Source organism: Pogoniulus pusillus, chromosome 27 (genome assembly GCF_015220805.1).
Source record: "Pogoniulus pusillus isolate bPogPus1 chromosome 27, bPogPus1.pri, whole genome shotgun sequence".
NCBI classification, from domain to species: Eukaryota; Metazoa; Chordata; class Aves; order Piciformes; family Lybiidae; genus Pogoniulus; species Pogoniulus pusillus.
Genome location: NC_087290.1, coordinates 10314263 through 10330587, shown reverse-complemented (window position 1 = coordinate 10330587; position 16325 = coordinate 10314263). Strand labels below are relative to the sequence as shown.

The window sequence follows — 16325 nt, the reverse complement described above, 5'->3', positions numbered from 1 at the left end:
AAGAAAGCATCCGGATTTTTAAGGGAACTTATGTATTTTCTGTTTATGTATTATCTGAACATAAACTGCCTATGTGTTTATAAGGTGAGAGAATCTCCGTTGGCCTTTAAAGTGTCTGTTTTCCTTTCTCCCTTATATTTTTTAACCCCCAAATCACTGCACCGTGCCTCTCTGAATGACGAGCACTGCCCTAACGCTTCACGATAATGAATCTAAAGAGTTTATTTCTGGAAAGCAGAGCACTTTAGGCACCAACACCAGAATAAACTCTCACAGTATCATAACCTAGCTATGAATATCAGGGGTGATTAGCGAGCCACGCCAGGAAACCAGACACCTCTGAATTTTAAGAAATCTTCAGCCAATCCCAAAGGAGGCAATTTTCCATTAGATCCCTCGTTATCCAGCCAGATAAACATGACCCTCCTGACAAACAAAGGGCTCAGCCTCTCATACAGCTGCGACTCTTCGCTCGCCCTTACGTTAGGCAGCTACCAAGCAGCAGGGAGGAGAGGTGGGAATGCGGAGAGGCTGGTGGCTCTTTAGGAGAAGGGAACAAAAAAAACAGGGCTTATGGAGGACCCGAGCCGTCTGCTCAGCTCTGGGGCTGCAGCAGAGACAGGCAGGAGCTGCCCCGGACGCAGGCCCAGCCTCTGGCCCCTTCTCCGCCGCCCCCACCCCGGTAACTCAACCCACCCCACACCTTTCTTTCTTTTTTCTCTCCAAACACCCAAATGACTACAAAACTCCGCAGAGGCGACCCCCCGCCCCAGCTGTCATCCACCGGGAGGGTCTCCTGATGGCTGCGGACCCGCGGAGCGACCCCTGCCCCGGCCCGGGGTTGTGTAACCAGCCCCGCTCCAGCTGAAGCCCATCGCTGTTTACCTTGCGGTGGCGACCTTTGAAGACCACAGCAAAGGCTCCGTGTCCTATCAGGTCCTTCTTGCTGTACTCAAAGTCCCCCACCACCTCCATCATCCCTCAGCGGGGCATGAAGCCCCCAGGAAGGAGGGAGGGAAAACAAAGAGGCTCTTCCTCCAGCCGAGGCAGCTACAGCCGCCTCACGGCGACCGGCGGCGGGGTGGGAGCCTGCCCCTCTCCTGGCTGCCCCCGGCGGCGGGGGCAGCTCCTCTCATACCGCGGGGGCAGCCGCAGACCCCCGGGCCGGCGGGGCTGCTGCAGGGCGTCTCCGAGGCGAGGGGCTCCGTCTGGCATGAGGAGGGTAAGGCGGGGAAAAAGAGGTGGCGGGGGGGGTAGTCTCTTAGGGGCCGGGTGTGAGGGGACAGCGCAGCATCGGTGCCAGGACGAGGGGCCTTCTCAGCAGGGAAGGGGGCTCCGCGCCCTGCTGCTCTCCTCCCCCATGGCCCAGCCACAGCGGGGGCTGCTGGCACCGCGGCCCCCCTCAGAGACAGAGCCCTGGAGCATCCAGCAAGCTGGGGGGGGACGAGGCCCGCGCGCCGGGGGTGGCTGTCGCTGCCGCCGCCCCCGCGAGAGGAGAAGAACCGGGGAGTCTGCAGGCGGGGGGTCTCTCAGGCCGCCGCCGTCACCACCACCGCCACCACCTCCTAAGCGCCTGCCGCTCCGCCACCGTCTCCCAGATAATCCGCACGCAGTCAGCCCCGGCTCCGACTGCCCGGACCTCCGCGCCACCCTACGCGCTTTATAGGCCGTATCGCGCAGGCCCCAGTACTGCGCTGCTTCCGCCGGCGGCCAAAGAGTGCCTCACCCCGTTTAACCCGGCGGGAGCGTCCTTCCTCCGCCATCTCCTCAGGAGCGCGCTGCGGCCGGGGTTTGCCGCCCGCTCTTCGGAGCCTCGCCGAGCTCCCCTCGGAGCCCTGCCGCTGCCTCTCTGCCGGCGGCTGAGGCCTAGGTCCCCTCTGGCTCTGCCGTGGCTCCTGGGCTCGGTGCTTGCGGTCCCTGCAGGGAGGGCAAGGCGATCCAGGTGCTGGGGCACGTCTAGCCCCTGTCCTCACTTCAGAGCGCCAAACTCAGCCCCCACGTCTGGCTTTCGTTTCCAACACTTAAGCTGTTTCTGGGCCACCTCCGGCCCGAATGCAGAGGAGAACAAGGCTGAGGGGCCACCAGGAGACGAGGGAGGGACAGACTTGTCCCACAAACCAGCTGCCCTCAGCGTGGAACAAGGCAGGGCGAGTGCCAGGACATGGGGCAGCAGGCAGAGGAGGGAAGGCAGGTGTAGCATTAATGATTCTGCCCTGCCTTGCTGCCTCTGGGTCATGCAGCGTCCCTGCTCCATTAGCGAGCAAGGTTCTTCATCAAGTCGAATACAAGGAGTTTAAATGGAGAAGCAATGGAGGAGCAAGCAAGCAAAATGCTGGGAGCCAAGGACACTTCAAGTTGCTTGCTTCCTTTGTAAGGAGAACAACATCTGTAATTTGCAGCCTCTGCCCCTCAGCACTTTTTGATCAGCCTGGGATTGTTTACAGCAACACGTACAAGCATTATGAAAAAAAAGCAGCCACCACACACCAGTCACATGGAGCCTTTGACCTTCACCTCCATATCTACTTAATTACACTCCTTTGCTTTCCATTCCTCGCTGCTTTCTTCCCTGTCTTCTGTCTATGTTCTCCATCACACCTCCTCCACGTCCTGGAGCTGGATCAGGCTTTCCCGCTACCTCCATCTGCCCCAGATCCTCTGGCCACTCTGAGCCCACAGCAGCAGTGTTAACTTCCCATGGAAGGCACAGCTGACTCGAGGTGCACATGGGGATGAGGAAGGACAGAGCTCCAGCCCCACGGAGCTGTGCTGTCCCTTCTCTCATGTGATACAGGCTCTGCTTTCAGCACTGCTTGATCAAAACTGAGCCTAAGCAGAGATTTACGCAGTTGGTCCTCTCCCTGTTCTTTGCTCATCTCCATTCACTTTCTGGCATTCAAAACCAAGCGGCTCTGGAGCTGTGTGCCATGTCAGAGCTTCCACTGACAGTCATCTCCAAAGACAACACACTTAGATCAGGAAAATATTCAGCAAGAGATTCCTTAGGCAACATTGACAGCTTTATGAAGGACATTTTAAGCTCTAGACACTATATGGAGACACCGGGGGATTCAAAGACATCTGTTTTATGCCAAAGGGCTTTCAAACCACCTCAGGACTTGAATCCCCCCTTTATTTTCTGGAGTCCTGACCTCTCTCATCCAAAATCCATTCATAGCACTACCCTACCAAACCCAACCAAGAAAGCAAAGCTGACCAAGTCATTTAGGCAGCTTACAACACCCCCGTGGAAGGAACAAATGAGATGTAAAAATATTCCAAGTTCATCATAAATGAATGTGTCAATAGTAACATAGACATGTTCCAGAATGCCCCTCCAAAGCCAAGAATAAGCCCACAAGTTTCAACGTGCTAAATCCTCTGAGTTGGAAGATCATTTGCCTCAGAGCTGGCTGTTTATTGCCATCTGCATTCTCACATTCAGGACTAAGCCTTTCAGCATCAGCACGTGTGCTCACCTCAAAGTCAATGTCAGGAGCTACATTTTAGGGAAGCTGGGAAAGAAAAAAAGGCAATTCAGAAAGATGCCTTTTGATCAGAGAAAAGTCACTTCAGGAATTTCTAAGCCACCCATTCTGCATTACACTTCAAACCCAAGCTTTTTTCCTCTTCCGTAGCAGCACAGTCTGATGTCCTTTGTCCTCCTAATGGGACTGGAGCCCTCGAGCAGGTTTGTTTCTGCACAGCAAGGACAAAACAGCCAGGAGCAGCGGCGAGGTTTGACTAGAATAACTAAACATGCTGCTGTCTCACTGGGATTCAGAGGGGATCTGGAGGGCTGGAAAACTGCTCCATGAAGGGCTGCGGGATTTGCATGCAGGTCACTCATTTGAGCTGGGTCCTTGATTAGCGTCTGGGAGCTTTGAGGTGTCAATATTTCCAGCAGACTACAATAAACCTATTTACAAACAACACCTTCACTTGCTTTTGCAGCTGTGAAGTCAGAGACAGAAGAGGCCAAACTCACCTGCCTTTCCCAAAGGGAGCCTCACTCCCTTGGGAGAGTGATGTGGGATAACCCCACGGGGCTCAAGTTGCTCCTCCCTTGACCAAGGAGTACACAAAGACATTCACCACTTAGTGCTGGTGGAGAGCAGCAGCCCTTGGAGGGATGCTCTGCTCCGCTCTCAAAAGCCATGTGGCAGGACAATAAAATACTCAGTGTGCTCAAAAACCATGACTGGGCAGCAGGCACCAGTACCATGTCTGATTTGCCACAGGGATCCTTCAAAAGCAGAGAGTACTGATGTTGGAAATAACCAAGTTTATTTCCAACATCATACTGTGCAAGAGCTGAAGCCCACCAACAGACCACCAGCGACTGCAGCTCAGCACGCACCACCACAAGGTCAGTGTGAAGGAAAATGGAGGAAGAGCACTGGAGAACGATTTGTGGTTCTCTCCCAGCTATACTACATTGGTTCAGCCAAACTGGTCTCTCAGATTTGAGACAGGATTCATGATCACAAAAGCAACAGATCTAGGAAGAAATTAGCACCTTACAGGTTGCTTGACTGAGCGCACGGGAGAAGCTCCTTTCATCTGGTAGCAGCTCCCCAGCACAAACATCACTGTTCTGAGTTTCCATACCACTTTTCATCCTCTAGTGCTGATGGTCTTTGCAGCAAGCGCTTTTCTGCCATCCATATCACCAAAATGCAGCCCTTTCTGAGGTAGAAACACCCTCTGAACAGTGCCTGAGCTGATCCAAAGAAAAGCAGAGAGGAGACTGCTTTTCCTGATGTTCATGCAGAGCAATGATTCACATTTATCTTCTTCCTGTTCATCAAAAGGTTTTTCTTGTCTCTCTCCCCAGGCTATAAACATGCACATGGGAGTTAAATTACTGATCTGGGAAAAAAAGAGATCATCTGAGCCGAGCAGAACATGAACGCATGGCTCCAAGGACCCAGGATAGGAGAGCAGAAGGCATATGCCATTTGGCCAGGCCAGCCTTCCTACATGGACGAGCAGAACACAGCCTCAAGATCAGTTTTCATAAGGATGCTAAATTCTCACTTATCTAAATCAACCCCCAGAGGCAGGAGTCTGACACCATCCTGCTTATCTCAGCGCTATCCCAAACAATCTGCTTCACTCTAGGTGTTCTTACCATGTTCTTCTCTCCTTCCTTCCCTCCTCCATCCATCATACTCAGGAATTTATTAGACAGGTAAACCATTCTCAGAGGGTTGGCAAACTTCCCAGTCCTTATCATCACTGCCCTCCCATTGGGGATTGGTAACAACATTAATGGTGGCATCAGCTGAGCTATCAGAGCTTTTAAAGGAGAAAGTGTCAAGAGGACTCTGTAGGACAAATGCTTTCTGGATATGCTTAAAATTCATCCTAATGTCAGTGAAAAGTAGGGCCCCTGTGGTACACATCCCTGCATTCTGTGCTGAAAGAGTGACTCATAAGACACTGGACTGAAACACAGCAGCAGATCCTCATCACACAGCGCTGAAGAAGTTCAGGTGTTTCAGCAGGTTTTTAGTGGTGTGGTTCCCAGCAAAGCACTCGGAAAGCTCCAACCTACCTTCTGGATTTGCCCTTTACCAAAAAGTGATGTTTTCCCCATTAATAACACCACCCACCCAGATCTGCATCTGCCATTGTAAAAATTAGCTAACTAAAGATCACGTCACCAAGGAGCCACCTCTGAAGTGACAGGCAGTGGCTCTTCCCTGGAGCCCAGCAGACTGCAGAGCCAGGCCCGGGAAATGCTGTGTTCAAATAAGCCTGGGAGAAGCATTACAGGATTGCTTCAGAACACAGCTGGAACGGGGCCAGCTCTTAGTGTGCACAAAGGCTGCTGCTGTGTGAATAAGAATAGCAGCAGCAGCCTAGACAAGAAAGCTCAATTTGCTCTATGAGCAAACCCATCACAGTGTGGTTCAAAATCTACCTGCTATCAGGTCAAAGATTAAGGCTGAGACAGCTGCAAGGCTCTCTTCAAGAGGTCTCACTTTGCAGTGGAAAACCTTTCCGCTCCAGCCTCAGGAAGGCGAGTTCGAAGCAGGCTCTGCTTGGTGCCTGATTATCACAGAAGTCTGAAGGGATGGCAGGAGTTAGCCTAGCTTAGGAGCATGGCCAGAGGGCAGTGATTGCTTTAGTTTGGAAATCAGTGGACAAGGACGTGGGCTTTAGGTACACATACACACAGCCAGTCAAGCTAGTCCCTACAGGCTGCATCACCTCCCCTGGCTCTGATACATCCCCACTCCTAACACAAAACACACTGTGGGGCACAGTGACCACGTGCAGCACCTTGAGAAAGGAAGGAGAGAATGAAGCTTCTTCCCTCAAAGGAGCCATGCACCAGCAGGCACTGCAGAGACTGCTGCTTCAAGCAAGTGAAACCCTGGGACAGAGATGAACTCCCAAGGGGGGATTGTTTCCTTCAGTGCAGGCAGCCCAAAACACCTGCAAAACAGGCAAGCTTCTGTCTTGGCTGTCAGCAGAGATCCATCAGCTGCACATATGCTCCTCTTCATCCCAAGGGCACGGCCCTCTGGGGAGGCAGAATTATCAGCCAGTTTCAAATCACCCTGCCCCACAACATTTACCTTAGAGAATTACGAAAGGTTTTTGTTTATGCAGATGGACACAACATGGCCTTCACTGCCAGCTAGAACCAGCTGGAGGAAGCATGCTGATGGGAGAGCAGGTACAGCAGAGAGCTCGTCCCAAAAAAATCCCATGAAGACAGAGCCTGCTGACTTGGCTGGCAGAAAGAGGCACTAACAGGAACCACAATTTGTGTTCTCAGTCATATTAAATATTTAGCCCTTTGTGCGAGTCCTCTGCTCACCTGAACCTTGCACACAACCATACAGCTTCTACTGCCCCACTCTCACTTTATCCTCCAAAGCAATCCTGCCCGCAGGAATTCAGTCCCAAAATGCAGCTTCTGCAGCTGGAAAGTATTGGATACTCAAAATCCTGTTCTGAGTTGTAGTAATCTCTCTGCAACAACTGCTATACAAGGGCTACAGAGAATGCTTTGGCCTTCAGGCTAACTTGCTGCAACTAAATCTGAGAACAGAATTTCTACTCCTCGATAATCTCATCTTGATTTTCACTGTTTCGCAAGGCTCCTGCAAACAAACACTGAATCCAGGTCTATCCACCTCAAGATTGCTGGAAGCCTGTACTGGCTTATAAAAGGCTCACAGGCAAGCTCACAAATATGTAACTGGCAGTGTGAATCCTTCTCACCCAATGGGTAAGTAAATGCACCTGAGAAATTGCAGCAGCCAGCTCTGTGCAATGGAAGTTCTGCCGTTTACTGTGACAGTCACAGCCCTGCTGTCAGCACATATCCAGGGCCAGGGACAAATGCCACCCAAACACTGTCTCCATCCTTCCCCACCCCTTCCTTCCTTCCCCCCCGAGCCAGCAGTGGATAGGAAATGGGTGCTCTCTCCCCTTGGTCAGAGGCACGAGTGCCTCATTTCCCCATTTCAAGAGCCAGTGAGACCTGAAAGCTCAGCACAGCTCTAGCAGCCATTTGAAGTCTGTGCCTGTTGCATGCTGGATGGAGGAGCAAACGAATTATCTGCTGTGCATGCAGAGGATCACTAAGAGATAATGCCTGGCCCAGCCTACAGGGAACTGGGCTAAGTGAAAAGGCAAAACCTTGCTGGCATACCGAGAAGCCTCAAGACCTTATTCTCAGCAGATCTTTGTCTCAGACGTGCAGCTGAGAACAGTTCTGCAATGTAATGATGTGCTGGACTTTCCCCTTCCTCTCTCCCTCTCTGAAGGTCACACAGGATGACCCTTTCTGTTCCCACTAGAAGCCTCTTCTCTGCAGGATTCTGCACACAGCAAGGAAGGGCAGGAGCCATCCCCACCCTTCAACTGCCCCTTTCAAGGCAGTAGGCTACTGTAAGGCTGAAATGTCAATAAAAAGCCAGTTGAGATGGAGGCAGAAGAGAGATGCCTCCTGTAATGTTCTGAGGAAATCATCCTGCAAAGCACAGCTCTTAGTAAGAACCAGAATTAAAATTTCCTTAAATAAATATAAGGAAAGAGTCCACGAGGGAGAGCGGCCAACAGGAAGTGGGAGTGGTGCTTGGGTCAGCCTTCATCGTCCATCCCCTCGCCGATGTCCCAGGCAGACTGTGCTGAGGACAGGACAGCTCAGGACGGGACCAGCAGCTTTGTGTCGCTGCTCCTACTGACGCCATCTGCAAACAGAAAGAGCTGCTGTGTCCCTGTGTCCCAGCACTGCCACACAGCCCAGCAGGTACCACTCAAGAGCAGCCCATCAGGGGACTGCAGTCTGGGTTCCTTCACCAGCCTGCTCACAGCCTGCTCAAATGGCAACCAGTGCACAGGAATTTGCATCACTGGGAGGTGGAGGAAGGTGAGAAAGAAAGGGTCTCAGTGACAGTACAACTGTTCCTTCTGCTCTCCAGGAGCCAAACTGTCTGAGCCAAATCTCACCGCTGACTGCTCAGCTGGAGCAGCTCTGCTCTCTAGTCATCTCCCAGGGGACAGCAGCAGATCCTGTCCTGAGGAAGGACAGGTCTCTGGGCTGGAATTTGCCCCAGTGCTGTGCTCTCCTCAAGGACAATGCCCTAACTGTGCAGGTCTCTGCAAGGAGACTGCAGCTCTGAGGGACACATGGAGTAGCTGAAACCTCCTCTGTGGACAGACAACAGCTTACTTACATCCGCAAGCACTTGTCCTTCCCTCCACTCGCTACCCTCTGGCCATCCGGGCTCCAATCCGTTGCATACACCTAGTATGAAAGCAAGACTCATCTCTCTCTGCTGGGAAGAGGAGTCACTGCTGCCTCCCTTGAACACCTTGGCTGGACCAAACCCCTCACCTCGTCTGCATGGCCAGGAAGATCAATGGCCAGTTTCTTTGTCTTGGCATCCCAGACCTTCAGCGTGCTGTCGCTGCTGCCGCTCACCAGCAAGCGGCTGTCGGCTGACCAAGCGATCTGGTACACGGCTGAGACGTGCCCCCGCAGCGACGTCAGGTACCTGAGGTATGGAGGGCAGGGAGAGGCTGTTAGAGAAGCAGGCAGCTGGGTTGTTCCAAACAATTTCTTCTTGCCCAGCCTTCATGTTTCTCCTCCACCTGTGAGCGAGCAAGCACAGCCATGGGGTGCGCAGCACACCCTGAGCCAGCACACCCTGAGCCAGCCAATCACTATACAGAGTGCAGAGGTGGCTCAGTCTGTTTAAAAACCCTCCCAGATGGGCTCAGAGCCTTCTAGACAATGACTCTTCATCTCCACTCCTCAGCCAAGAAACTCTTATCCAGCAGGCAACACGAAGTTCTCACTGCACAGAGACCTCCCTCTCACTGACTGAGCTATGTGGATTTAGAAGGAATATTAAAACTACCAACATGAAAGCCAAGCTCATCAGCAGAAAGGCTGTCTTAGAGAAGGAGCTCTGCTCCAGAGAGCTCACCAGAACTCTAGTTGAAGGATAAAAGCTGGGCTTACAAGAGCATCGAAACACCAACAGCACAACTTGTAGCTACAGCAATTTGCATGATCCAGAACAAGCTGTTCTCTGGCACAAGAATCATTTAAACTGGGTCAGTCTACAGTGTGCAATGCACATGTCTTCAGGGGATCAGCCAAGTGGAACATGCCATCCCACAGCACTTGTGAACCCGCCCCAGTGAACCAACCCCGCAGCAGGCAGCATGTGCCACATGGGTGCCAGGCAGCGCTGTGGCTGAGTGACTGGGGGTTACACACACCTGGCCAAGCACAGACTTCATGACACAAGAAGAGCCAAACAAGGCACTTCCCAAGGGCAGAGGCAGCAGAATTACTTTGCATGAGCTCAAGCTACAGAGATGCTGGACATAGCATGGAGCTCCCGGCAATGCCACTGGGGCCCATGTCTGTGTAACGTGCACTGCAGGCAGAGCCCATAGGAGCACCTCCCCTGTAACTCCACAAACCAACTCACTTTCCTGTCCTGCCATCCCAGAGCTTTATGGACTTGTCAAAGGAAGCACTGGCTATTATCCGCGTGTCTGGCGAGAAGAGGACTTGGTTAATCAGTGCTTGGTGGCCTGTCATTCTCTCCAGTGGCTTCTTGTCTTCTGCTGGCCTCCAAAGAAACAGTGTGAAATCATCTGACCCTGAGACGAGCCTTTCTGGTTCCTGGCCCTAAGAAAGGGAAGAAAGAGCCCAAGTCTTGTACATGCCCAAGTGTGGAGAGCTCAGAAGCACTGCTGGGGCCAACAGCCAACTGCACACATGTACTGCTTCCACCAGGAATAGTGTCAGAAATGACAGCAGAGCCGAAAGGGACTTACCCGGACCTGGTCGTACCTCTGCTGTGCCCTTTTCTTCAGCTCTGCCACTGAAAGAGGCAAAGAAAAACAGGAAGGGATTTGCAGCCCTTATGTGAAAGGAAACTTTAACTCTGTGATGCCAATTCCAATCCTGCTTCCATGGGCCAAGCAAACCCATTTCTGACTGCTCACCCACTTCTGCTTTGCCAGGAGTGGAGCTAAAGACCTTGACAACACAGTGGCCTCATCCATCAGACTGCTCAACCCTAAGCACGGGCAAGGAAGAGGACCAGCACCGACACGCGACCTGCCCCCAACTCTCAAGACTGCTTTGGCTTTTGGTAGCATCAGGAGACATCAGGTCTCCTCAGCATCCTTCCCACCACCTCTACCAGCCTGCAAAATTCTGGTGCTGCACTTACAGGAGCCTCTCATGTCCTGTGGGTTGATGGTGGCTTCAGCAGGTTCGAAGGCACCGGTGCGGAGAACGTAGTCAGTGCTAAGGGCCATGGTGTTCACCCAGTGAGCATGGCCCTGCAAAGTGCGGCAGAGGACACCCTGGAAACAGAATCCTCTGCTTAGGACAGGCCAGAGCCAGACTGCAGAACCCACCAGACCTCTTGGGCAGCAAGGATCACCCCTAAGAGTTTCACATCCTCTTGGGTTGCAGGCAAGATTGCAGCAAAGCTTAGCACAGTTAAGCTGAGCACTGCTGAGCTTCAGGAACTAGTTTCCCAGAGGGCCCTGCAAGGAACCCACAGGTTGCCGTTACCCTAGGGATGTTTCCAGCTTTTAGCCTCATTTAGCAGTTACAGGGATGAAAACACTGTTCAACAGCTACCTCTGCCAAATGGTGTCAAGCAATAGACTCTGCTGGTCCAGAAGATGCAGCACACACTCTGCATCTCTGTTTTTCAAGAAGCAACCCTACAACACAGCATGTCCAAGCCCCTGCACCAGCACTTACATCCTTGCTCCTCCAGACTTTGATGGTCCTGTCCTGGGAGGAGGAGTAGAGCAAACCATCGCCTCCCCACTTCACACAGGTGACCGACTGCGTGTGGCTCGTGAGGATTTTGTCACACCTGCCCATCAGCGTGTCCCAGATGCGGATGCTGCCATCCTTGGAGGCACTTGCCAGGTAGCGGCACTCCGGGTTTCTGTGCAGAAAGATCAAACCCATTTGCACAGTGCACACAGCTCCTCCACTGAGCCCTTCCTCCACCAGTCCTAGAGCATTCAAGTGCCCCGAAGTCAATAAAAGACAACTTTCTCTTTTGGCTTAAGAACAGATTGGCCAGGCAGGAGCAGAGCACTGACCTACGGAGAACAACATCTCACAAGACAGGGGAGAGGCAGACAGATGCTTCGCTCTGAACCAGCCCCACGACTGCACTGTGAAGGCATCAATCCAGGGTGAACCTGGCACCGGAGCTCTTGGCAATGACCTTGTTTTCACTGGAGGCAGCTTTAACCCACTGGTTAACGATGGGACCACAACCTGGCACCTTCCCTGGACACTGGCTTGGAGAGCCCTGGGCAGGGAGATCACTCTGCCTTATGTGGGCAGTGCAGACTGGCAGCAACATGAATGTGTGGAGTGCTCCCCTGCCCGTGCCATGCCTCACCTCCAGCGGACACAGAGTGGCAAGGCTGAAAGCAGCAACATCCATCCGTGTGGCTCAAAGAGGCAAATATAACACAGCCAGAAGCAGATGCCAACAAGCCAGCAAAAAGAGAGGACCCACAGCTCTCTGGCCTGTTCATAACACCTTTATCACTCAGCAGTTCTAATGTCAGAGTGGGTCCCTAGCACCAGCAGGGAAGAGTACAGGCATTGCCATTGCACAGCCGCTGAGCAGGGAGTGCAGCTGGCTGGAGACAGAGGAGTGGAGCTCTGGCAGGGTCATCTCCCTCCTCTCCATTTCCTCATCCTCCTTTATAATCAGTTTTGGTTAATCCAGTTTTTGTTTGCAAATAGCTGGAGTTTCCTTCTGGCCAATTTAATTTGCAGGGCTCTGCTCTGAAGGGCCTCTTTTTCTTTATTTGTTTCTGTAATGTCTTGGATTATTAGCTACAACTGACCCCTTCCACCCATCTCTCCCAGACAGAGCTTTAGCTAATCGAAGGGATAAGGGGATTGCACAGTTAATCAGCCCTCACGATAAATAAACCAGATGACAGAGGCGACCAGGATGCAAGAGGGCAGAAAGGGAGAGCTCTGCAGAGCCTGACCTCGAGCACTGCACAGGAAGGCTTTCCTGATCCCAGCTCAGCACATGGGAGAGGAGCCCATCAAACGTTTGTCCACCACTGTCAATCCCCTGTGTTTTCCACCACCACCTATGTCTGGCAGTGAATTCCCAGGGACTGTGAGCAGCATCTGGAACTCCTGGATCTGAACTAGACATTTTTCCTGTCCCACCTTGGGGGCCGCTCCCCTGAGTGCAGCCCCACTCTGTGCACCATGACAGGAAAAAGGCAAACAGGAGCAGCACCCTTGGGGTCAGGCTGCTCTTTTCTGTAGGAGCAAAGGGGAAGGGCTGGGCTGTCCCTTCACTTACATGTGGAGTGGTTCCCAGCACAGACACGTGATCCATTTGGAGTGGCCAGTGAGCACCCGGCCGATCTGACTGCCGGTGGCTGGGTCCCAGAGAAATATCTGTGTGAGGGAGGAAGCAAGAAGGTTGTGTCAGGCCAGATGCATCATGTGAATCCCAGAGACCTTCGGGCTTCATTTAGAAAGCAGAGGTGTCCTTGGAGTTGCATTTACATTGGCACAAGCAGGGAGCAGGACTGAATGCCTTTCCAGATCCCTGCAGCAATCAGCTGACTGAATCTCAAAGAATCAGACCTGATTGCCCTCCTCTCTGCCTAAAACGCTGCTGCACAGTAGTATCTGCCTCAAATCAAACCCGGTACAGCTCTCCAGCAAGCCAGCCTGAGCCTCTGCACAGCCTGAGCCAGAGCTGGTGACTGTTTGCAGAGCGCGACGAAAGCCAAAGCGCGCTAAATGCTGCTTATTATCGGGTGCCGTGGGTGGGACACATGCTGGTTTGCTCTTGTTTTTAATCTCTCTACGTAAATGTTCATCCAGAGAGCCAAGGCATTAGTCATCCCCAACTTAAGAACCTGGGAGAAACAAGCTAACAAGAGGACAGGCAGCTTCCTGGGTTAGATTAAAGCCAGAATGGCACCAAACCAGGGCAAAAGCCAGTGAGGCTCAGATTGTTTCCTTGGGGCTGGTATCAGTGGTTTGATAGAGCAGCAGCTCAGACAATGTGGGACAGCAGCTCTTGTCTGCTCTCATCGCTCCCAGACAGTTCAAAGGTCAGAGTAACTACCCCTCTGCAGCTCAGCAATTTGCTTTCTTTTAACTGAGCACTCCAATTCCCCAGGCACTTTTTAGAGCGCCTTAAGTGCACACATTCTGCCCCGCAGACAGGGCACTGTTCCCTGCACATTCCTGTAAGAGGTAATCTGGCTGTGCCTGAGCAGCAACACTGCAGTTCGGGCTGCTGCTGCTGCTGCATGTCTAGGTCATGCAAACAACAGCCTTAGCTTAGCAAGGCAACAGATACCCAGCTCGCTCCAGACACCTCCCTCGTGACGGAGCTGTCTGCCAGGGACCACGTCCAAAGCCTGGACTCTTTCCTGTGCAGAGGGAAAAAGTGTCTGCCATGAGACAGCAGGGCTCAGCAGCAAGAGGTCTACAAAGGTGACAAAGCCAGCGCCTGGCCTGGCACAGAGTTCAGAGATGCCACTCGCAAGTACTGTGACACATCCATCCTCTAGGGACAGGACTCCCGTTCAGAACAGGTCTCCACCCCTAATCCCTGGCAGCCCTTTACCAAGTTTCACTTTACTCTTATTTTTCTGAACAGAGCTGCAGAGGGTCTCCACGCTCCCCAAGCCCCTGGCCCCACAACACAGGCATGGGGAGCCCATGTGTACCTGGCTATTCTTGCAGCCTGAGGCCAGCTTCTTGCCGTCGGGTGACCAGGCAATGCTGAGCACCCAGTGCCGGTGACCTGCGGAGAGCACAAGCAAGTGTGAGTGGAGAGCTGTGACTGTTGCCAGCGTCCCAGCGTGCAGCCACTCCGAGGCAGGACTGGAGATGGGGAGAACTCTCCCTGTTCCTCCAGGCCAGACCCTCTACCTCCACTTTGTTAATTAACCAGGGCTGCTCCCTCCCTGAGCCCCAGTCCCAGCCTGTATGGCTCAAGCAGCACTCAGGGTCTGGTCTGTTTATCCCCTTCAAGCACAAAGATGGTCTCTGCGAGCAGGTGGTCAGAAGCTGCTCCCCCGGGACACTCCCACACCCACCTTTCGCTGTGAACTGTGGCGTCTCTGTGCTGAGGTCCCAGAAGCGGACAGTCGTGTCTCCAGAGCCGCTGGCCAGGTACCTGAGAGGGAAGGAAGAACCTGGCTCAGCACAGTGTCCCCCAGGGAGGGGCACAGAAGATGCTGTTTCACCCTGAGCCCCCCACCTGCAGCCAGACCCTCGTACTTTCCCGTGGGGCTGAAGGCCACGGAGATGACAGCCTCAGTGTGTCCTTCCAGTGAGCTGGTGCAGCGAGTCACGGCCCGCACCCTGAACACGGCCTGGGGCTGGTAGATGATGTCCAGGACCTTCTCTGTCTCCACGCTCTGCCCCACCAGGGTCTTCTCCAGCGACGCCACGATCTCAGCATCATGGACAAAGAAAGCCAGGGGCACCGGCTCATCCTGGGGGAGAAGCAGCAGGCACGGGTGCGTGCGGTGGCCCCGGGGGGCGCTCGGGAAGTGCCTGACAACTCGAGGTTGGTGGGGGCGGTCTCACCTTCTGCAGGAGAGCATTGCAGACCAACTGCAGCTTATCTGGGGTGATGGTGACCGGGACGTCAAAAGGGGAGCCCAGCGACTCCCCAGCCTCGTCTCGGAACTGGATCAGGAGCCGCTGTACATCCTCGTCCGGCGACATGTTCTGTGGGACACCGGGTTCAGGACCGGGAATCGCACCGGCGAGGGGGAAGGGCCCCGCAACACCCACCCGGGCAGCGATACAAGCGGGGTGGGGGAAACGGAGTCACGACAGGAGAACCTAGCATGGACCTCGTGGCAGTAGGAAACATCCTGCAAGGACCGGGCCCTCCGATGGGATGCCCACAGGAGAAACCCTACAGCGGAACCCGGAACGCTCAGGAGGCCCCAGAACACGTCGGGTCCCCACCCCTTCAGTATCTACGTGCTGCCTGGGCCCCCCGGCTCCACTCCTCCTGTCCAAGCCTCGCTCCCCCCCGGCTCCGGCTCGCCCCAGCCCCACTCCATTTTCCCCCGCGCCGCCCCAGCCCCGCTCACCGCGGCCATGTGCCCGCACGGCCCACGTGGGCCGGAAGTGGCTCGGCCGGGGCGGGAGGACCTGTGCGCAGCACTGCTGCCCCCTGGCGGACGGCGGTGGGGATAGAGCCGTGCCGCTAGCATCGGGGCTCGAGGCCGCGCTAAGACGCGCTCCGACACTCGGGGAGCAGCGAGAAACGCCCGCGGAGTCGAAGAGGTGACCAGAAAGAAGCTCTCTATACAGCATTTCTGAAATAAAACGCAGCAAAATCAGAAAAAAAAAATCCCAATTAGTCCATTCCAATAAGGAATTAACCCAAGGCGCAGAGCCTGCCCAGTTGCAGCCTCAGGTGAAGAAGGGCAGGGCTGGCAATCAAATACGGTTTATTCATCATACAGCCATCGGCTCATTAGGCAGGATGGGAGGCAGAGAGATCCTGCACTGAGGCTCAAATCTGCCACACAGACCTGTAACACAGCAAGAAATTCCAAATCACCTGTCCTGACCCTCACAAACCAGCAGCAACCAGAGCGTGCACTGCACTCACAAACCAGCAGCAACCAGAGCGCGCACTGCACTCACAAACCAGCAGCAACCAGAGCGCGCACTGCACTCACAAACCAGCACCAACCAGAGCGTGCACTGCACTCACAAACTCATACCCAGAGCCCAGTGGCCCCACCCAATCTCAACACTGCTTATG

At 53.8% G+C, this 16325-nt stretch overlaps 2 protein-coding genes across 2 annotated transcripts in view; both read right to left on the bottom strand.

Moving 5' to 3' along the window:
- The window catches only part of ULK2 (unc-51 like autophagy activating kinase 2), a 45869-nt gene extending 44324 nt beyond the window's left edge, over positions 1-1545 (bottom strand). The window contains exon 1 of the mRNA XM_064166574.1: positions 886-1545. Within this exon, the coding sequence (XP_064022644.1) occupies positions 886-978 (93 nt within the window). The 5' untranslated portion in view covers positions 979-1545. The remainder of the gene's footprint in view (positions 1-885) is intronic.
- Positions 1546-3002: 1457 nt separating this feature from the next.
- Positions 3003-15663, bottom strand: NLE1 (notchless homolog 1). Its single transcript, XM_064166575.1, has 13 exons — positions 15643-15663; positions 15125-15268; positions 14813-15030; positions 14629-14708; positions 14257-14333; positions 12867-12964; positions 11270-11462; positions 10725-10860; positions 10324-10370; positions 9972-10174; positions 8864-9023; positions 8703-8773; positions 3003-8216 (listed from the first exon to the last, which is right to left on the bottom strand). Exons 1-13 carry the CDS (start codon positions 15649-15651, stop codon positions 8204-8206), a joined length of 1449 nt encoding a protein of 482 aa, XP_064022645.1. The 5' UTR covers positions 15652-15663; the 3' UTR covers positions 3003-8203.
- Positions 15664-16325: the final 662 nt, after the last annotated feature.